Source organism: Neoarius graeffei, chromosome 4, assembly GCF_027579695.1.
Source record: "Neoarius graeffei isolate fNeoGra1 chromosome 4, fNeoGra1.pri, whole genome shotgun sequence".
NCBI classification, from domain to species: domain Eukaryota; kingdom Metazoa; phylum Chordata; class Actinopteri; order Siluriformes; family Ariidae; genus Neoarius; species Neoarius graeffei.
This window is the reverse complement of record NC_083572.1, coordinates 15,104,346-15,127,806: the sequence shown is the minus strand read 5'-3', so window position 1 is coordinate 15,127,806 and position 23,461 is coordinate 15,104,346. Positions and strand designations below refer to the sequence as shown.

The 23,461-nt window shown below is 40.2% G+C and overlaps 1 protein-coding gene across 2 annotated transcripts in view; it reads left to right on the top strand.

Annotated features, from left to right (window-relative positions):
- Window positions 1–23,219, top strand: part of cacng5a (calcium channel, voltage-dependent, gamma subunit 5a) — a 90,694-nt gene extending 67,475 nt beyond the window's left edge. For both annotated transcript variants that reach the window (XM_060918140.1, XM_060918141.1), the window contains exons 3-6: window positions 4,751–4,837; window positions 18,973–19,113; window positions 22,498–22,643; window positions 22,722–23,219. In XM_060918140.1, the coding sequence (XP_060774123.1) occupies window positions 4,751–4,837; window positions 18,973–19,113; window positions 22,498–22,643; window positions 22,722–22,973 (626 nt within the window). In that variant the 3' untranslated portion in view covers window positions 22,974–23,219. The remainder of the gene's footprint in view (window positions 1–4,750; window positions 4,838–18,972; window positions 19,114–22,497; window positions 22,644–22,721) is intronic.
- Window positions 23,220–23,461: the final 242 nt, after the last annotated feature.

The window sequence follows — 23,461 nt, the reverse complement described above, 5'->3', positions numbered from 1 at the left end:
ATGGAGAGCGAAGCTCCATACTTAACATAATATGGTAAAGCATCAACCTGATTTTTTTGATGGCTTTTGTGACCGTTGTCCATCAGAACGATGAACGTGTACCACCACAGGGAACCTGATCCTAAGTGCAAGGCAATGTATCTCAAACACTTGATCACCAGACAACGAAATTTGTATCTTTATTTACATAAGACAGATGGGTTTTTATCCAGCACTTATTTTTTATTTGCTTTTTAAAAAATAACAAGGGATTATTTACTAAAGCCTCGGTCACAACTGGCCGTACGTGCTCCTATGGCCGGTCTACATGCAAGAAACGCACGGAGAGCGCGCGTGTGACGTGCTGATTTTCGAGCCGTAGACTGGCCGCAGAGGTTCTTTGTCATGTCAAACAAACTCTACGGGCGCTTACGTTTTTTTCAGGTTGCAAGACAAACTTACGGCCAACGTGCACCTTTCTCCATGAACAAAAAAAAAACGCAGCGATTTGGGAAACGCCAAAAATCGCACGGCCAAAAAATCGTACGTCCGGTTGTGACCTAGGCTTAACACGTCTCATCTCATTATCTCCAGCCACTTTATCTTGTTCTACAGGGTCGCAGGCAAGCTGGAGCCTATCCCAGCTGACTACGGGCGAAAGGCGGGGTACAGCCTGGACAAGTCGCCAGGTCATCACAGGGCTGACACATAAATACAGACAACCATTCACACTCACATTCACACCTACGGTCAATTTAGAGTCACCAGTTAACCTAACCTGCATGTCTTTGGACTGTGGGGGAAACCGGAGCACCCGGAGGAAACCCACGCGGACACGGGGAGAACATGCAAACTCCGCACAGAAAGGCCCTTATCGGCCACGGGGATCGAACCCGGAACCTTCTTGCTGTGAGGCGACAGCGCTAACCACTACACCACCGTGCCACCCCTCGATTAGTTCTTACGCCTGATAATATTTGATCGTAATGATGTAAAGTGAAAGCGCTCATTCACTGCTGTCCACCAGGCACCCAGCAGAGTCACACCATAATAAATGTCGTGGTGTTGTTTCTGGCGCATGGCACGTGGTGTCAAAGAAAGGAATAAATGTTTTCGTAACTGTAATGTGTATCTCTTTATTGGTATCACTGTTACAAGACAATGCAGCGATTTATTGACGTGAAATACACGAGACTACACAATCCAATGGCTCCACTCCGGAGATTACGAATCTCTCACGCCAACGCCGATCCGAATCCGGAACGGGAATTCCTTCATGCCTGCATTCACGTCCCGATTTTCTCTGCTGTTATAAAAACGCCGTTCTCAGACAGGAACTTTGCCAGAACGTACTGTTAGGGGTCGTGGAGGTGTGGTGAGATAAGGATCCACAAGCAGAACACAGACAGTAATCAAATAAATAGAGAGATTTAATCCAGGGAAAAGGGCGTGGCACAAGGATAAACAAACGGGACAAAAACAAATGGCAAAAATAATCCAGATAACAAGAGACAGAAAACTAGACAAAAACACGAAACAGGCAAGGACAAAAAACGCTAGGACAAAAAACTAAAAACAAGAAAACACCCCTAGTGCAAAAAAACCATGAACTAGAATAACCCCTTAGTGCAAAAACCATGAAATAGAAAAACGAGCTTGAGTAAACAACCATGAACCATAACAGAGGCACAGAAACAGCTAGAAGCAAAGCGAGACATTCTGGCAAAATTCCTGTCTGAGAACGGTGTTTTTATAACAGCAGAGAAAACCAGGAAGTGAATGCAGGCATGAAGGAATTCCTGTTCCGGATTCGGATCAGCGCTGGCGTGAGAGATTCGTAATCTCCGGAGCGGATGTCCGGAGCGGAGCATGACATTCGTATGTGATGATGATGATGATTATTATTATTATTATGTGTGTTTCTACATTTCTCGGTATATAGATGTTAAACCGGATTTGTCCTCAGGAGCGAGCTACAACTAGTAGCCTAAGGTCCAAAGGTATTTAGTTGTTTCTTCATAAGCATCGTTTTCATTTTTCCAAAACTTTACACAATAGGCAAGGCAAGGCAAGGCAAGGCAAGTTTATTTATATAGCACATTTCATACACAATGGCAGTTCAATGTGCTTTACAGAAGTAAAAACAAAAACAGTAAACAATAGAGAAATAAAATTACATAAAATAATTTTATTTTTATTCTAAAACAATTAATTAAAAGAATTAAAAGAAAATAATAAGAATTAAACAATAGTAAAAAATAAAATAATAAAATGAAGTAGTAGTTCAAATAGGATGAGAAAAAAAACAGCAGAATAGAATAAAGAATAAAATGGAATAAAGTTAAAGTAAATTTAAAACATGTAGAGAAAGTAAAGATTATAAAAAATGTAAAGAAGACAATATTAATTATTTAACAGAAAGCATCTGAAAACAGCTTGGTCTTTAACCTAGATTTGAAGCTGCCAACAGCAGGAGCATTTTTAATGTCCTCTGGCAGTTGGTTCCATAGCTGTACTGCATAGTAGCTAAAAGCTGCTTCACCATACTTTGTTTTAACAACTGGTTTTAATAGTAAGATTAATGTATCGCACACAGAATTTTCGCACACAATATTCTCGCTGTTCCTTACAAGGGAATTTTGTGGAGATGTTCTATTTTAATACTCATGTCGATCTTTTTAACTTAACTTATTTGATACTGCTCCAGTCACAACTGGGATTACTTCCACCTTCGTCAAAGACCAAAGTTTTGCGATTTCTCTCTTCGGTTCTCGTAGGGCTGTGCGATATATCGAATATACTCGATATATCGCCGAAAATTCTGTGTGCGATACATAAAATTATTATATCATAACTATCGAGTATTTTATGGTCATCTTCCGACTTGCGTTCATTTCATGTTTGTTTAAAACATTTCCCGGTGGTTTTCTCCCTGTCCCTCAGGCAGTAACGTGAGCGGCTGCCTAAGGGTAAAGAAAACAATAACGTCACGCACTCGCCAACCAATCCCGGGCGACATCTCGGGGCTGAAAGGAACTTCTGGGAAGATTTTCTAGTTTCGGTTGTGTTGCCAGATTGGGCAGTTTTAAGTGCGTTTTGGCGGGTTTTGAACATATTTTGGGCTGGAAAACGTCAGCAGTATCTGGCAACACTGCCGGCGGTAAGATTTCCTGGTTCCGGTTTACAGCGCTGACTCAGTTCGTGCAATCGCTGGTGCTGCATAGGCTACCGTGTAACCTCTGTCAATTTCAGCGACAAATTAAAAATGGAAGCGGACGAATTGGTTCCTAAAAGAACGAGTGAGGGGTCAGTCATCTGGCATTTTTTGGATATCGAGAGGAGGACGTGGAACAGCAAATGCCAATTTGTAAAGTGTGCAAAAAAAACCTGTCATCACGAAAGGCAGCAGCCGGGATTATACACATCTGAGAGGCAGAGCCAGAAAACATTCAGTTCAAAAGTGTGCAAAGAGAAAAATGATGTTTTGCAGATCTCTCGCTTCTCTCCCTCAATCTCTCTCTCTATTGTGAATGTTCCAGTGGTTCTCAGTAGTCAGGTTAATAGCTTGGAGATCTATTTTTTTTAATAATTTAATGAATGAGCACTTTTCTTATTTAGGCTAAATGTCTTTCCCAGTGTTGAGCTTGTACTTTATTGGTTTGAGCTCTGAGCAGCTCTGTATTGTATTGCCCCTTTGTTGCAATTTTCAAGATTGTTTTTGCAGTTTGTGCCACATCTTTGTTGAATAAAAATAGTCTTATTTCAATTCAATTGTGATTAATCACTAACATGAAAATTTAAAATGTGTTGTTGAAAACCACCTGTAAAGTTAACCAAGAATGTTATTTAATCTGCAGGGATTGTAGCGAAAACAGTAAAGAGTAAAAGTTAGATTTCATGGGGTCCTTTAGAGGAGATTAAAATATATCGAGATATATATCGTATATCACGAAATGGAGAAAATGTATCGCACAGCCCTAGGTTCTCGATACTTTTCTATTTTCTCATTTTCTTTCCATCCAACTCGGGTATCCCAGGGCACTGCTATATCAGTTATTTTACAACACTTCTCCTTTTTCAGGACTATTACAATGGCTGGTCTCCTGCACTCTATTTCATGATCACACTGAATGTTAACGTCCCATAGAATTTTTACACTGTCTGTTTCGACTACAGGACGAGGAGCTTGTTCAAACCATTTTTCTGCCCTATCCATCTGGAAGCCTCCACATAAATGCCAATAAACTATGGTTGCCACTTTGTCATGCCTTTTCTTATACTGTGCTTCAACCATTTTACTGCACTCACTTCCTAGATGCATAACTATCTCTCCTATTGTATCTCTCCTATTCAACTATGGTTGCCACTTTGTTATGCCTTTTCTTATACTGTGCTTCAACCATTTTACTGCACTTACTTCCTAGATGCATAACTATCTCTCCTATTATTATTATTTTTTTCTATTCAGGTTGATTTTGTGCCCTTGCAAATATTTTGCTCATGCACTCTTTTTTTTTTATTATTGCCCTATTTAATTTCTCTACAGTATCTTCTAAAATTATTTTTATTCGTCTATTTCTTCTTCTCCTCCTTGGAGCAGTTATTACAGCTGTGAGCAGTAATTTTGAAGCATCGCTTCCGGTTTGTAACCTTTCCGTTTTCAGCATCGGTCATAACCTCGGTGCTCACACGGAACACGAAATGTGATCGACAGCGCAGTCCTGTTTTGATATGATGTGATGTGATCACTGACGTTTCGATGCTGTTTCAGGAAAAGAGAAGGGACGTTGCTTCACCATCGAGTATGTCATGCCTGTGAACGTCCAGATCACATCAGAGTCCACAGTCAGCGTCCTGAGTAAGTAGCACCACTGACCTTATCCTGCCAGGGTCTATAAAAATTATATGGCGTTCACAATTCAACATGCCAAACAATTGTAACATCAGTGCCGGACATCAATAAAAGCAGCAAACGCAATATTATTTTGCCCTAGGTTAAACTGGGAAGATGAAATAACTGTTTCATTAATTTATATTATAATAAGAATAAGGGAACTAGAGCTAGATCATCCTTTAGCAAGTTTTTCAAAGGCATAGTCGGCAAAGAAGCTAAAAATACGCTTTGAAAGCTGGACATCATGTTACGTTTACATTAACGGTGGCAAGCAAATGAACAATACATCATTATGCTTGTACAGATTGGTCAGGGACGAAGAATACTATCTGCTGTGGGTGCAATCAGTTAATTATTGAAATTAAGTGATCAATCTCATTAAATCAGTCTCATTAAATTTTGAAGGTCAATAATTAAAATGAATCAATCCCATTGAATCGTTTACTTTGACTCATTTGAATTGAATCATACCATAGAATCATTTAGTGAATCACACCATTAATCCTGGTGCTTAATAATAAATTACCAAACAGCTAGATTATGGTATATTTCCAAATTATTACAATCACTTACCACATTACATAACTTTTATATGCACCCTTTTGAATTCGAGGGAGATTGGGGACTTCATATATTGTTCACACAAATAAACACAGTTTGTTTAATAAATGAATTTATTATAACAAAGATAAAAATAATAAATCAATATATACAAGCAGTGAGGTGTATATACAGGTGTGGTGTGTGTGTATGGCCTAGCTTGTTGCTAGCTAAAACAAAGGAGTGTTATCTAAGTAGAACAAAGGATTAGCTCTGTTGCTAATGTGTGCTTGTGTGTGTGTGTGTGTGTGTGTGTGAGTGACCTAGCTTGTTGCTAGCTAAAACAAAGGAATGTTATCCAAGTAGAACAAAGGATTAGCTCTGTTGCTAATTTGTGTGTGTGTGGGAAGGACTTGACCATGTGTTTAGCCTCGTGTAGCTAACTACACGTGGTGGAGGCCTAGATTAGCCTTGTGTTGCTAGTGTGTGTTTGTGAAAGGCCCTATGGCCTAGTTAAAGTGTGTTTGTTAGGCCTGGTGAGGCCTACTGAGCACGTGTTGCTAAAGACAAAGGGAAGCTATCTAAAGTGTATCAGGCCTGGTCAGGCCTGTTGAGCACGTGTTTTCTCAGTAACAAAAAGATTCCACACTCATAACATTACCAAACTCACTGAAACCTTGATAAGGTCAAAATGTATGATAAAGAAATTTAAAGTGTTAGTCAGAATAAGAGAGAGAGAAGGAGCATGCACAACCTATCAAACAATTGAGAGAACATAGAACCAAAATAAATCAACACGCTGCGTGTTTTAACAGTGTAACAATAAACCTGGGTTTAGATTCACACTATTTCAAATAAAAGCAAATTCCTAAGACTATCTTAATTATGCCCAAATGCCAAAATCTTACTTAATCCTGCCTTTAGCAAGATATGAAGAAATATTCGCCGGTGTAGTCTCGGGCCTCGCCGTGGGAGCACGTGAGCCGCTCGTGATGGAGGTGTAGAAACTTTCGGGTCCAGCGGAGCACTTGGGTGGTTCCCGTAGAAAGCAGAGGATTCTTGGTCCGAACCTCAGCGTTCGTGAGGAAAAGTCTCTGATCAGAATAAGATGCACAGCGCTTCTGAGTTAAAAAGGATTCAATCGCTTCTTAACTTTTAACTGCCTGGGCTGCAGTCGTGACGTCACTTCTAATACAAGTAAACCGGTTGTAACTCAGGTTGAGTTTAAAGATCGCGCTATTCTGGACTTTTACCTTGGCCAGTGGTTAGGCACAGAACGCGCTGGATGGTGAATCTTGCAAGAAAGAAGTGTTTTCGGGTTGGAGAGCATCCCTTTTGTGCATCTAGACTCGTTGAAATCCGGACGCGAGAGACAAAGATGGAAGCGTTGTCCCATTGTTTTATGTGCGCATGGCGGACTGACGTAGATGATCCCGCCCACGTGTGACATAGGTCACACGGAAGTTGCCTGGGAATTGTAGTTCTGACACAAGATGGCGGCATGATACCTACACTGCATTAATGCACATTTAAGTGTGACTGCTCTTAAAGTTTCCACCACATATGAGAAATTAGTGGATTTATCTCACAACTGCGAATCAATTGTGACTTTTTAGCACACAGCGCTGTGTTAATATGACTCATTATTGACTTTTTAAAATCTTGTAATGGGCAATTCCATGTAAATGTCAACCTCACCATGCAAAAATAAAGCAACATGTAATTCATCAAAACCACTCCCAAAGATATCACCTAGGCCTGTATTTTATAGATGTGAATAAGTTGAACCAATTTGTCACAAGAATCGTTCCCTTCGCCTTAATATGTCAGTCTTTCTTTCTTATAATGTAAAACCCAAGCTAAAATCAACTTTGATCATGTACAATTCTATATTATTGCTACAAGCCACAGAAATGTATGCTAAAATCCACAAAACAGCAAAACAATAGCCATCCTAAATATTATTTAAGAACTTTGATAGTTTTAGCTGATATTTAGAGAGTTTTTCAAAGGGTTATGGTGGTTAAATTGCTGATTTTCTAAACATATGCCATGTCTATTTCAGACGCGTCACATCCGTAACGGAATTTCGTCACATCCATAACGCTGACTTTTCCTTCCGAAACTCTGCATGAAATACAAAATATTTTAAACAAAGATTTTTTAATATTCACCTTGGACCCCTCTATCAAATGGATATCTCCATTTCGACATTAGGTTTACAATTTCACAGAGTTTGATAAAAATGTACAGTCACCCAAGAAAAGTGATACTTTTTCTGTCACATCCATAACGCATCTTTTATTGGCATTTTCTGGCATGCCCTAGATGTACTGTACTATGGGAATTGTTCTTGTTCTATCACTTCTCCAGTATGGTACAGCCTTAAAATATGCAACACCTGTTTAAATACTGGGAGACAATAAAACATGCACTGGGTCATTTGTTGGCATTTTGAGTTCAAGTGTCACGTCCATAACGCTGGAATTGCTCTAATTGTGATTACTGCAGCGTTTTATCTCACCATTGTGTCCCCCGGTTAATATCATACATAGTGATTCCATTTCCAGTGTAAATAAGGCCATTATTAAAAAATGTTCTGTTTCCGGTCCACCAGCCGGGTGAGTGCCGTTTGTGCGGTTGAAATTTTTTTTTAACGCCGGTTTTTCGACATTTTTTTCGGGTTCGTAAATCTAAAATCGAACTTGACATTTACGCATTCCGCGCAGAATATAGAATTGAATCAGCTCTGCGCATGCACCGTGCGGCACAAAAAAATGGCAGCCACCATGAAGGAAGGCGATCCGGAGTTTTCAAACATTTGCTTAAGTGTGAAATCGCAAAATGGTATTCTAGCGAACAACAAAATTTTAGGTTGTGTATATTTTTAGTCTTTTGTATTTGTAATTATTTGTATCTGTACATGCACGACCCCACCAGCTCTGCTGATCAACTTATCGTCTTTAAATAAAGTCATTCATTCATTATGAGTTGGAAAATTATCCATCCATTGAGTTCCCCGACACCTCAAACTACCTGGTGCTGCAGACATTGTTCTACACGGACACACAGATGAAAACCTGGAAGAGCGTGGAGGAGTACAACTTTTTATATGTGGCTGGGTTAAAGATCTGCGGATCAGGACACTACAAGATAAATCCTGTATCGTTTATACCTGGGAAAGGATACAATGGGCGCTAGGACACTACAAGTTTCAGTATCGGGTGTAAACAAACCACAGCCACTCGGTTCTCAATCCTCCCTGCTCTACTCTTTCAGCAGGCATCACAGATCCATATAATTTACCCACAAATGTATTTATTTATTCTGCCCACTGCGTGCGCAGGCTCTGTGTGTGTGTGTGCGCATGTGCATACGGGTTAAATGTAGAGGAGGAATGTGACAAAATTAAAGGCTTATTCTTCTTAATTTACCCACAAATGTATTTATTCTACTTGAAAAGTGTCTGGCTACTAGATTTGGGACAATACGACATCCTGAACTATTGCGTATTTGGCTTCAAACTTGAAAAAAAATTTGCGGCCCGCTAGATGACGCTTCGTGGCCCACTAATGGGCCGTGACCCAGTGGTTGAGAAACACTGGTTTCGGGGATAGCCTAATACAGTGTTTCTCAAACTTTTTCAGACCAAGGACCACTTTGTCCCAAAAAAAAATTTCAGGGACCACCTGTCAACAGCCCCCCCCCCCCCCCCCGCCCCACACAACACACACACACACACACAGACCATACAGAGATGTGTAATATTAGGTGTTTTTATTTGAAAAAATTATGGTTAACTAAATACATTAAAGTATTTTCTTTTCACCTTTGCCGTTGGTTTAGTCTGCCGAGCTTGTTTTTCTTGTTCTTCCTGTGTTGGGGACTCAGTGCTAACTGAATCTTCTTTTCTTTGCATTTTCTCCTTATTGATGCTTGTGTCGGTAGTGTCAGGTTTTTTCCTCTTAACTGAACCTGTCAGCCACTTCTCCATCCTTGTTGTTTCACTTTCAGTAAATTAAAAAAATCGCCACAAACACGAGCTAGTTAGGATTAGCCTATTATATGTTCAGAATTTTTGTTTGCTTGTTTTCAGGTCTGCCTGCCTGTTTGCCTGTGAGGCAGAGATTTGTGAGGTGACTGTTGCCTAGAGACGAGAGGCGGAATAAGAGCACGTGCACACTACAAGTTTTATGTGGTGCAAATTCAGATGCAGAACGCTTTTTAAATAATAATAATGATGAAATTACAGGCCCGTTTGATTGCCGTTAAAAACAAGATTGGATAAATATAACGTTCTAATAATGTTACAAAGCATACGCTAGCTTATCTTGAAAACGCTGACTACATTTGTAGATCACCTCGCGGACCACTTGAGGTCTCTCGCGGACCATCAGTGGTCCGCGGACCACACTTTTTCGAAACACTGGCCTAATACATAAATAGAAGCATGAAGTCATACTAACTCACAGTTGCAGGCTAAAAAGTCACAGTTGTAAGATAAATATGTGCAGTATTGTCTCATGTGTGGCAAAAAGATTTGAGAACCTGTGCCTTACATGGAGCATTAATTGAAGCCATTATGTTTCAGAAAATTAATTAAGAAAACACCTTCTGACCAATCAGATTCAAGCATTCAACAGCGCTGTTATGTAACGGTATATATTGTGTATGGTGAAGAAATTTTGATTACTTCCAAGTTTATTGCTTTATTAAAAGTGTAGGCTAGCGATTGCTTGCTAGTGATGTTATTGTCCTGCCTCTTCGCATTTCCTGGACAATGCCGCACTCGAAAGCCTACTATCCTTAAACCCAGCATCACAACAAACGATGCCTTCAGGTTGGACCTGGAGTTATTTTGAGCAAACTGCAAGCAGTGCTGTAAGTGTGGATGCAGTCTACATGCTGTACATATGTGCGGCTGTGTGATATGACTCATGGGGAAACGCTATTTATATCTGTGCACTGATGCTGAAGAATGATAAATGTTAACACAGTAAGCCTATTTTAAGTGCTGCATCCTCCTCTCTCACTCCCCCACATGCATATACACACATTATGATCTACTTCGCTCCGAAAGAACCATTTTCCAGTGGGAATAATGGTATTGAGACTTGTGTTTTGCTAATGGAAGCCATGTATAGCCTAATTAAACAGTGACTTAATGCACATAGATGTGTGTAATCCATTTAAACAGGCTCAGGTTTATCTACCCTAAATATACCTTTTTTTCCCCCCCTTTCATTTTAATTACATGGTTTGTGCTTTTACCCAGAATGACTTCCAAATGAAGCAGAATCAAATCTAAGCACAGAGCTGAGCAGTTAAGGATTAAAGTGCTGTCGCTATCGCTTAAGGGCTGACTGTGTTGCTGGCAGTTATTGAATTTGAACTCCATTTGTTTATTAGCAAATGATGTTTGGTCGGTGAATAAACTCGCTTGATATTAACGTTTCACAAACCTATTCACTTTGATAGAAATCATTATAATGGTTCTCAATCGTTACAGGAGAACCACATCCGTGAACACGGTGCTTTTTTTGAACAACCGCCACACTATAAATCACAAACTTCTGTCAAATTATAAACTGTCTTTATAGACCCCTTCGCATGTTTGTAAACAAACCGACCGTTGCCAGGATGCGCGCGCAGCCTGGACTCACAAACAATGGCGCTGCCCATAGACCGGCATTATGAGCTGTCAGATTATGCAAAACAATTGTCGTTACAAGATCGAGAATGCTACATAAATAAGTTAACTCTAACAAGTGGACATCGCCTACCGGATCCGTATTTAATTAAAGAGTGGACGGACGATGTTAGTAAGTTCCCTGGTATACAATGGCCAGATATATACTCGTACCTTATTGACAAGACTTCAGTGTACACTAGGGCTGCTCGATATTGGAAAAAATCAATATCACGATTTTTTCAGTAAATATCGATATCGCGATTTTTAAAACGATATTTATACACCTTTTTTTTAAAGCCCCGATCATCAACACCTGAGGCACCGGGCCACATTTTTATAGTACAGGCCTCATAGGCTACCTGTCAACCCTTCCCGTTGTACCCTGAAACGCCTTTTACTTAAACTATTTACTGTGCAAGCGCGTACTTTGCATAGGTCCTATAGCCTGCACAAGGCTCACGTTCTCCTCACTCAACATTTCCGATCACAGAGGATGGAGCCAGCGCTGGTATTACCAGTGATTACTGCGTAACGTCCACACTGGCTCGTAGCCAGCCAAGGATAAAATCTCTCTCTCACACACACACACACACTACAACGTAAGCTTGTGTGTTGTTAAGACACCAACATTAAACACGCACACACACGGACTGGCCATTGGGAGTAGCGGGAGTTTTCCCGGTGGTTCAGCGTGGGCCGGCGGAGGAAAAAAAAAAAAAAAAACAGTTGCGCGCTGGCCTTTAATATGATAAGCAATGTTAACAGTTTCTTTAAGAAACTGTTAACATTGCTTATCATATTAAAGGCCAGCGCGCAACTGTAATAAGCAATGTTAACTGTTTCTTAAAGAAACTGTTAACATTGCTTATCATATTAAAGGCCAGCGCGCAACTGTTTTTTTTTTTTTTTTCTCCGCCGGCCCACAGTGAACCACCGGGAAAACTCCCGCTACTCCCGATGGCCAGTCCGTGTGTGAACACGCACAATATAGAGACAAGTCCTTAAGAATTAACATACATGAAAATAGCTCAGCGGCATGTAAACATTCCCTGAAAGTGTAGGTGGCACTGCGGCTAGATGCTATGTGAAATGGCACAAGGCAAACACCATGCTTCGCTCAGTCAACAGACAAAATCCACGAACCCAGTAGTCCTCCTACTACTGTGGGTTAGTGTTCTGTGGCCAAAAACACCCTATGCACAGTCATTCCAAAACATCCCCACTAGTTGCAGGTTATGTCTCAAATACAGATATGCGTTGTGGATTAAGCGATCTATTTTCAAGCATCAGGCTTCTCTTCCTTCATCTTCCAAATGTGGACTCTGCTATCTTTTTGGCATGTCAGCATTGAAATACCATTTGCAGAGATATTTCACTCGCCATTAGGAAAAGTAAAAGCAACACATGATTAGGGCTATATGATTAGCAGGGGGACACCGTTTTAAGCGCACGGAATTTTAAAAACAATGTAATTACATCTGAGTCCGTCTACATCGCGCAATAAACCCGTCCTTAGCAGAACCTACTTCAAAGCATGATGCTAGCTGCAGATGCACAAGTCAAAATCAAATGAACCCAAGTAAACATGCCGCGGCGGGCAACATTAATAACCAAATTGCCTTACCTTAAAACGCTGCCTTGACCACAGGACGACTCGCAATTATTCCACTTAAATCCACACGGTTTAACACATCTAACACAGCTAGCAAGCTGGATATGTGCTAATATTGTTGTGCTTGTTTTCTTCCGTAGATGCCATTTTTACATTACCCAGTCCCACATCCAAAAATATGACGTAAATATATGTTAATTGTATTATTATAACTATTAGCAAGCAAATCAAACAACATATTAACAAATCAATATATCAAATCACCCGACACGTATGAAAACAGAAGAACTGATTTTTTACTGTTGCGGAGATATCGCGGGAGTAGAATGGATGACGTATACAAGGCTACGGTGTGCCTTAGGGGACAGAAGGGTTGTTTTACCTTACAAATGACAAAAAATCGTTTCATATCGATATTATGAATTTTGGTATCGTTTGACACCAATATCGATATCGTGATAAAAATACGATATATTGCACAGCTCTAGTGTACACCCACGAAAAACTTCATGCCTACAAGTCTTTAGACGCATATTATTATGTTATGTGCGGGCATGTACAACTTGATTAACGATGGGACATTCATATTCATTTTGTTTTAATCAAATTATGCCAGTGATGTGATTGCAATGTGGCTTTAGCTACAACAGCAAATACCAACACTAAACAGCAATTTGCAGGAGGTAATGGCATGTGAAAGGAATGATAGTGTAAAGAGTGCAGCTAAGAGAAATCAGAGCTGTGTAAAAAGTGAGAGGCAGAGACCAGAAATGAAACTGAACGGGGCGGGAGCTAGGTTAGAGCAGTCAACGCAAGTTGGCATTTAGAGTGAGGGCACACAATTTTACCTTTCCATCCTTGCTTTAAAATTGTGATTTTCGGCATACACAAATAATGATGGCACAAAATCTGGACTGCTTGAGTCAAGCGAGACCTCTCCTACAAACAAAATTGCATGCAAAGCTAAGTTAACATGCTAACAATATTCATTACATTGTGTAACTATGACCCAGCTAATCAGACAAACGTTACCAAAGTATTTTGTTACATCAATAAACGAAGACTAGAAAGAATAAAAAAGAAAGATTTAATAAATAGCCTGATCTTACCTGTGATGAAGTGGGCGCTGCAAACCCGCGCATTTTTGATGGTGCTTTCATCCCAGTCTACACGTTTGATGGCTTATAGCCATAGACGTCAGCGATTTTATTTTTTTTTAATTTTTTTTGGAATGGGTGAGATCCTGCTGGAATTCTGTACATTTTAACCCCATCACTGCTACGATTCTGACACCCGACAACACAACAACTAGGCATCGCTGAGTCTTTTTTGAGTCCAGGCTGCGCGCACAATTTCCTCTTACGTATGAATGACGTTTACTGCGAAGGGGTCTATAGATACACTACCGTTCAAAAGTTTGGGGTCACTTTGAAATGTCCTTATTTTTGAAAGAAAAGCACTGTTCTTTTCAATGAAGATCACTTTAAACTAATCAGAAATCCACTCTATACATTGCTAATGTGCTAAATGACTATTCTAGCTGCAAATGTCTGGTTTTTGGTGCAATATCTCCATAGGTGTATAGAGGCCCATTTCCAGCAACTCTCACTCCAGTGTTCTAATGGTACAATGTGTTTGCTCATTGCCTCAGAAGGCTAATGGATGATTAGAAAACCCTTGTACAATCATGTTAGCACAGCTGAAAACAGTTGAGCTCTTTAGAGAAGCTATAAAACTGACCTTCCTTTGAGCAGATTGAGTTTCTGGAGCATCACATTTGTGGGGTCGATTAAATGCTCAAAATGGCCAGAAAAATGTCTTGACTATATTTTCTATTCATTTTACGACTTATGGTGGTAAATAAAAGTGTGACTTTTCATGCAAAACACAAAATTGTCTGGGTGACCCCAAACTTTTGAATGGTAGTGTATGTATGTGGACACTTTTTGGTATTTCACCCCTTGGCTGCCACCTGTAATTAATTGTCATGTGCCGGGCATATAGGACAAAAAAATAGGTCAGAATTGGGATATTTTGATAATCTTTCTCTAACTTGTTCAGAACTTTGTTTTTAATATTTGTATAGAAAAATCACAAAAAACACTGTTGTAGTGTAAAAATAACTTTAGTAATCAAAAACATCCAAGGCAACGGGTCTTGTCAATGAGAACCTGTCCATTAACATGAATTACTAGTACTTGAAAACACAACATACACCAAGGGTCCCTGTATCCCAAGTAACTGGGTACCATTTTTATGATGGTCTTTGGTATGACCCGACCATGAATAGAACTTGTGAGCGCCTGATTGAGAGACAGACATGCTAACCACTAGGCCAACTCATGGTAATGGTCCACTGTGAAGTAAAAGTAATGTGCCATGTAAGGTACGTAAAAGGAAGTATTTATGACGAGTGGCGTACGTCATAAGGCACAGCGATAAAAGATTTCATGACGTATGTGACTCGTCCAAGGGCACTTAAAGGGTTAATATACTTCACAGCATACAGTATATCCAGTTCAAACAAAGATATGATGAGATATGTACGGTAAAAGACTTGCAGGATGGCCTGAAAGCAGCAGGACACAACAGTGACACAGAGAACAATAAGCAATGAACTGCACCACAGTCATCTCTGTTCCTACATCCTACACAAAACCTTTCTGCTCAAAAAAGAAGCACAGTGATGTGTATCTACAACTTGCACCCAAGTACTGTCGTGGAAACTCAAAACTTAAACTCTTCAAGTAAAAATGATTCAAAAGCCAAGAGGTTGCAGAAAAGTTTAGACTTTTATTAAATCAGTTAATAAAAGCCGAGTTTGGTCTGCAGAGTGAACTAACTCAAAATTACAAAGTTCTCATTTTATACAGCTTCAAAAAAAAAAAACCCCACACAGCATATACAGATAATTTCATTGGTTAACATGTCATGTCATAACACTTTCTGAGGATGAGGATGGGTTCCCTTTTGAGTCTGGTTCCTCTTGAGGTTTCTTCCTCATGTCGTCTGAGGGAGTTTTTCCTTGCCACTGTCGCCACAGGCTTGCTCATTGGGGATAGATTAGCGATAGAATTAGCTCATGTTTAAAGTCATTAAAATTCTGTAAAGCTGCTTTGCGACAATGTCTGTTGTTAAAAGCGCTATAAAAACAAACTTGACTTGACTTTGTATTGGGCAGTACATCTCATGGTTTTCATATTTTGTATCAACTAAGCCAAATTTTCCAGTATGAATGGTCAATGGGCGGCATGGTGGTGTAGTGGTTAGCGCTGTCGCCTCACAGCAAGAAGATCCGGGTTCGAGCCCCGTGGCCGGCGAGGGCCTTTCTGTGCGGAGTTTGCATGTTCTCCCCGTGTCCGTGTGGGTTTCCTCCAGGTGCTCCGGTTTCCCCCACAGTCCAAAGACATGCAGGTTAGGTTAACTGGTGACTCTAAATTGACCGTAGGTGTGAATGTGAGTGTGAATGGTTGTCTGTGTCTATGTGTCAGCCCTGTGATGACCTGGCGACTTGTCCAGGGTGTACCCCGCCTTTCGCCCGTAGTCAGCTGGGATAGGCTCCAGCTTGCCTGTGACCCTGTAGAACAAGATAAAGCGTCTAGAGATAATGAGATGAATGGTCAGTTCAGGAAGAATCAAAACATATGATAAGAAGTGATACATTGTGAACAGGGCGGCACGGTGGTGTAGTGGTTAGCGCTGTCGCCTCACAGCAAGAAGGTCCTGGGTTCGAGCCCCGGGGCCGGCGAGGGCCTTTCTGTGTGGAGTTTGCATGTTCTCCCCGTGTCCGCGTGGGTTTCCTCCGGGTGCTCCGGTTTCCCCCACAGTCCAAAGACATGCAGGTTAGGTTAACTGGTGACTCTAAATTGACCGTAGGTGTGAATGTGAGTGTGAATGGTTGTCTGTGTCTATGTGTCAGCCCTGTGATGACCTGGCGACTTGTCCAGGGTGTACCCTGCCTTTCGCCCGTAGTCAGCTGGGATAGGCTCCAGCTTGCCTGCGACCCTGTAGAAGGATAAAGCGGCTAGAGATAATGAGATGAGATGAGATAACATCGTGAACAACACAGCATTCAGAGCGTACAGTACATGATTCAAATGACTGGTGTCAAATCAGGTTAAAGATTGATACAGGCTACAGGTGCAAACAAGCACAACACTTGTGGCCTTGGCCAGTCTACCCAATTCATAATAATTAAAATGTATCACGTTAGCATGCAAAACACTCCAGAATGAACAGTTGCTTAATTCAGTATGGTCTTGGCTCACTCATTACAGCATATATGATAACACTGCAGGTGTTAGAATAATACACTTTTTGAACAGGCCTGTGATTTAGCAGAAAACAACCTTTCAGTATAAACAATCTCAATGTCTTTACTCTAGTTTACTATAATTATGATCATTCATAAATCAATTTATTATTACTTTTAATAGAATTAACTTCATTTATTCTTTAGTGAAAATCAACATACTTGACTTTGAATGAATATATAATCAGCAGAAAATGAAATCAGTGTATGTACAACCCCGATTCCAAAAAAGTTGGGACAAAGTAGAAATTGTAAATGAAAACGGAATGCAATGATGTGGAAGTTTCAAAATTCCATATTTTATTCAGAATAGAACATAGATAACATATCAAATGTTTAAACTGAGAAAATGTATCATTTAAAGAGAAAAATTAGGTGATTTTAAATTTCATGACAACAACACGTCTCAAAAAAGTTGGGACAAGGCCATGTTTACCACTGTGAGACATCCCCTTTTCTCTTTACAACAGTCTGTAAACGTCTGGGGACTGAGGAGACAAGTTGCTCAAGTTTAGGGACAGGAATGTTAACCCATTCTTGTCTAATGTAGGATTCTAGTTGCTCAACTGTCTTAGGTCTTTTTTGTCGTATCTTCCGTTTTATGATGCGCCAAATGTTTTCTATGGGTGAAAGATCTGGACTGCAGGCTGGCCAGTTCAGTACCCGGACCCTTCTTCTACGCAGCCATGATGCTGTAATTGATGCAGTATGTGGTTTGGCATTGTCACGTTGGAAAATGCAAGGTCTTCCCTGAAAGAGACGTCGTCTGGATGGGAGCATATGTTGCTCTAGAACCTGGATATACCTTTCAGCATTGATGGGGTCTTTCCAGATGCGTAAGCTGTCCATGCCACACACACTAATGCAACCCCATACCATCAGAGATGCAGGCTTCTGAACTGAGCGCCGATAACAACTCGGGTCGTCCTTCTCCTCTTTAGTCTGAATGACACGGCGTCCCTGATTTCCATAAAGAACTTTAAATTTTGATTCGTCTGACCACAGAACAGTTTTCCACTTTGCCACAGTCCATTTTAAATGAGCCTTGGCCCAGAGAAGACGTCTGCGCTTCTGGATCGTGTTTAGATACGGCTTCTTCTTTGAACTATAGAGTTTTAGCTGGCAATGGCGGATGGCACGGTGAATTGTGTTCACAGATAATGTTCTCTGGAAATATTCCTGAGCCCATTTTGTGATTTCCAATACAGAAGCATGCCTGTATGTGATGCAGTGCCGTCTAAGGGCCCGAAGATCACGGGCACCCAGTATGGTTTTCCGGCCTTGACCCTTATGCACAGAGATTCTTCTAGATTCTCTGAATCTTTTGATGATATTATGCACTGTAGATGATGATATGCTCAAACTCTTTGCAATTTTACACTGTCGAACTCCTTTCTGATATTGCTCCACTATTTGTCGGCGCAGAATTAGGGGGATTGGTGATCCTCTTCCCATCTTTACTTCTGAGAGCCGTTGCCACTCCAAGATGCTCTTTTTATACCCAGTCATGTTAATGACCTATTGCCAATTGACCTAATGAGTTGCAATTTGGTCCTCCAGCTGCTCCTTTTTTGTACCTTTAACTTTTCCAGCCTCTTATTGCCCCTGTCCCAACTTTTTTGAGATGTGTTGCTGTCATGAAATTTCAAATGAGCCAATATTTGGCATAAAATTTCAAAATGTCTCACTTTCGACTCTCAAACTCAAACTCTGATCACTGCACTGACAGATAAAAATCAGAACAGCAGGGGAGATAATCTGTAAGAATACTCATCAGTGATCTATCAGAAAAATTAAACAAACTGAAATAAACTTCAGTAATTTGCAAAGATCAAATCATTAATTTCATGTTTCATAAAGTTTAGTAAGAAGGGTGATGGCAATGTTTAAGCATTAATATTAATGGACTGTTGGTTTTCTCTGATCTCTGTGTGTGTGTACAGAGATGATCCGCTCAGCCACACCGTTCCCACTGGTCAGTCTTTTTTTCATGTTCATCGGCTTCGTTCTGAGCAACATCGGCCATATTCGGCCCCACCGCACCATCCTAGCATTCGTCTCTGGAATCTTCTTCATTCTCTCAGGTAGCAGAGCAGCACAACAAAGCCTGTATTCACACACATGTACACACTTGTAACCTGTTCCTTTTCTTGAGAATGAAGCATCAACATGACAGTTTTCATCCAACAATTTAACATCATCCAATATATATATATATATATATATATATATATATATATATATATATACACTATAGTGTTTCTTATTGCTTATTAATTTGAGTGTAAATTTATGATGTCATATTCTAGTTATGTCATAACAATTGCCTTCCTGTTTACATTGCTTTCACCCTTACAAGTTGTACAACATAATAATGCTGTATACCCTCGTACCTAGTGCTCTCATTCATCATGTAAAACGACAGCTGAAATTTAGTCAGAGTTTTGTGCCTTGTGTATTTTACTAAAGATTGAAGTCCTGTACACACTTCTGTTCGGGTGCGTGCAATGCCATTAATGAGGCATGTAACCATATTGTATGATAAATCATATTACAAATTCACGATGATTGGAATTGATGAAATAAAAGAATGAGTCATGATTATGATCAGGCTACATAATCTCTAAGTTTTTCTGAGCTGTGATTGCGTTGTTTCGACAGCAGACAGTAAAACATAATCTAAAACAGCAGATATATTCAACACATCACCCTAGACGGAAGTAACACAGCTCTAATGCTGTGAAAATACACACAGAAAAAAACCCCCAACAACCACAGATTTAAAGTGGGAAAGAGCTGTTGTGCGATTGACTGTAAAACTCAAGAAAAGAGAAGCAAATGGAGGTAGTAGAAATGTTTATAAAAGTTTATTAAGAACGGGCCGTTGTTATTCATGTTTTTAATTTTTACAGGGTTCTTCAGAAAATCTGAAGTAGCCAGCTAAAAAAAAAAAGTAGTAGGAGGTGCTGGAATTTGTGCCAAAGACATGCTAATGCTAGGATGGTCTGAGAGCATGCCCCCCCCCCCCCCCGCAAAGAAAATTTTGAGATTTACATGCCTTCTGGTGTATTCTCAGCTAATAAATTACTAACCGTTTCCCTGTAAGATACTTGCAAAATATGTCTGAAATTTCCCTCCAGATGTGTGTGTGCTTGGCTTTCTCAGTGACCCTCTGTAGTACGCTGCCTGGCTCGGTAGCATAACTACAGTACATATGCTACGGCATGGTCACGTGGTCCAGCTCAGCCAATCAGAGCACGTAAATCAATCAACAAATATGGCGTCGCTTCCAGTCATGGTAGACCCGAATTGATGACAATTTAATGGTGGAATAATTGGATTTGCAGCAAATTATGGGCAGCACAGACGATAGTTTTATTTTTTCCCGGGATCGAGTAGCCGGCTCAGACCGTCTGTGTAGGCGGAGAAAACTGCCGGTTGCCGGCACTTGTGGACATCTCTGTTTTTAACCCTTTGATGCAAAACATGGGTCAAAAGTGACCCGGCTGAGTTTTTATCTTCTATATCTTTGCAATCAATTAATTCCGTCATTCAGTATTCAAGGTATTCCTCAATTAACTTGTTTTTGATCATCACACATCCTTATTTTATTTTTTCCTTTCTTACTTTTTGAATAAAAACCCTTTTTGTATCACTACCCTTCTAATGCACAGCATGGGTCAAAAACGACCTGCATTCATTTTCCAGGTTATTTCATGTATGGCTGAGTGTTTCTATCATATACTTTTGAAATAAATTCATTTTGTCATTTACTTTTCCAAATATGCAGTAAATATCTTGTTTTTGTTTAGCACAAATCATCATTTTTATTTTTCCTTTCTTAAGTTATGAACAAGCACAGCTTTTGTAATTCTACATCAAGTTTACACACATGGGTCAGAAACGACCCGCATGCATTTACTCCAGCGTTTGGTGGGAACTGTGAATTGGGCTTGTGTCAGACATTTCACAGCTCAGCACAGCGCCCTTTGCCCATCTAATACATGCAAGTAATGTTTTTCAATTGTTCTAACATTACCTTAGAAAAAAATTGATGTTTAGGTTCCCTTGAGAGTGAGTAGATTACTTGTCAGAAAGTTACTATTAGCTACCGAGCTGTTGACATATTCTACTTTAGTTAACTAATTTTATTGTAGTTGGCTTAGCTAACTACATAGTTAATAAATAAATAACTGGCCCCATTCACTGCTAAAGTAATTACTTGAAACAAATTATTATTATAGTATTAAGACATTTAATTTTAAATCACACTTGGATGACCCATGTGTAGTAATATAAAAAGTATTTTTGTTCATAAAGTAGGAAAGAAAAAATTAAATTAATGATTTGTGGTAATTAAAAACAAGATATTTAAAGAATACTTGGAATATTCAATCATAAAATAAATTGATTTCAAAAGATAGAGCAAAGAAAAACTCAGTCAGCATGAAATAACCTGGAAAATGAATGCGGGTCATTTTTGACCCATGTTGTGCATTAGAAGGGGTGTGCATATGTTTTGCATCAGAGGGTTAATGAAAGGAACATTTTAGTTAATAGGCTATTATATTTTACTCCAGGCGGCACGGTGGTGTAGTGGTTAGCGCTGTCGCCTCACAGCAAGAAGGTCCGGGTTCGAGCCCCATGGCCGGCGAGGGCCTTTCTGTGCGGAGTTTGCATGTTCTCCCCGTGTCTGCGTGGGTTTCCTCCGGGTGCTCCGGTTTCCCCCACAGTCCAAAGACATGCAGGTTAGGTTAACTGGTGACTCTAAATTGACCGTAGGTGTGAATGTGAGTGTGAATGGTTGTCTGTGTCTATGTGTCAGCCCTGTGATGACCTGGCGACTTGTCCAGGGTGCCTTTCGCCCGTAGTCAGCTGGGATAGGCTCCAGCTTGCCTGAGACCCTGTAGAACAGGATAAAGCGGCTACAGATAATGAGATGATATTTTACTCCAGTCTTCACAAGTGTGGGTAAATATTTATTGTTGGTTATTAAGAAAATGAAGCAAATGCTTTATTAAGTTTAACAAAAAGACTATTTTAAGTTGATGAAAAGGAAAATAAACTTTGCATGTTTTTGTTTTGTTAATAAAATTCTCTTTTTTTTTTCCCAAAAATATCGGGTGGAAATTGAATTGTGAACTGGGTGAATCATTATTTGCCTACCATTAATACAAACTCACTCTTCCTTGATGTCTTGGCCCTGGGTCGTTCACTCTGTGGGTGAGAAATGTCGCAGTGTACAAAAGTGATATATTGCTAGTTTCGTTTCAATTTCATTAATAATGAGTCGTCTTCGACTTTTCATGCCTATGACTAGGTCCAACCTGATAACATTCAGTAAAATGAAACGAAACGCTGCCACAGGACACCGATTTGTCCAGGGTTTAACAAGCTTTGTGACTGGTGGAAAAGGGCAAGTAGTGTCACACGGCAAACCAGCCAGTAAGAGTGTTCCTTTATTCCAGGTCTTTCTCTAGTAGTTGGTCTGGTGTTATATATCTCCAACATCAACGATGAGATGCTGAACAGAACGAAGACAAACGAAGCGTACTTCAGCTACAAATACGGCTGGTCTTTCGCCTTCGCGGCCATCTCCTTCCTGCTCACTGAGGTAACACTTCAGTTCTCAGTTTCATTTCATTCCTTGCTGTTCATTTCTAACCGAACCTGACTTTCCTCTGTCCTGCAGGCGGCAGGCGTGATGTCTGTCTACCTGTTCATGAAGCGATATACAGCGGAGGAGCTGTACCGGCCTCATTCAAATTTCTACGGGCCGCGTCTCAGTAACTGCTCCGATTACTCGGCTCAGTTCCTTCACCCGGACGCATGGACACGAGGACGCAGCCCGTCAGACATCTCCAGCGAAGCTTCACTCCAAATGAGCTCTAACTACCCCGCTCTGCTCAAGTGTCCTGAGCATATTTCCTCTTCCCCCTGCTGAGCGAGAGAGCTCTGTCACTCGCAAACATGCACGCACAGAAAGGTTTGACTTGACACAGCGAATTAAGATTACTTTATCAGGATTTGATGTGATTTTTTTTTTTTCTTTTGAGAAAGGGTATTATCCAGTTCAGTGTGCCTCATGTTTCAATCCTACAGTACAGCTGCTAGTCATGCTAGCACAGAGCGGATATGTTAACTGCCTTTTTCTTGAACGTTTTGTTTTTTGGGAGCATTTGATATGTTTTAGTTGTTTTTTTTTTTCAATTGATATCAAACTGTTATCTGTATTAGTCATTCTCCATTATTGAAATTGTGGAAAAGTGAAAAATGTAGTGAGTATTAATATATTTCAAATGGTGAGAAATGCTAGGATCTGTCTCGAAGACCGTGTTTTTCAAACCAGGAAATGTATGCCTGCCTTAAAGAGTCATCACTTAAGGACGCTCTGTGACTTACTTGAACTAAAACCTTGAACCTGACCTGAAC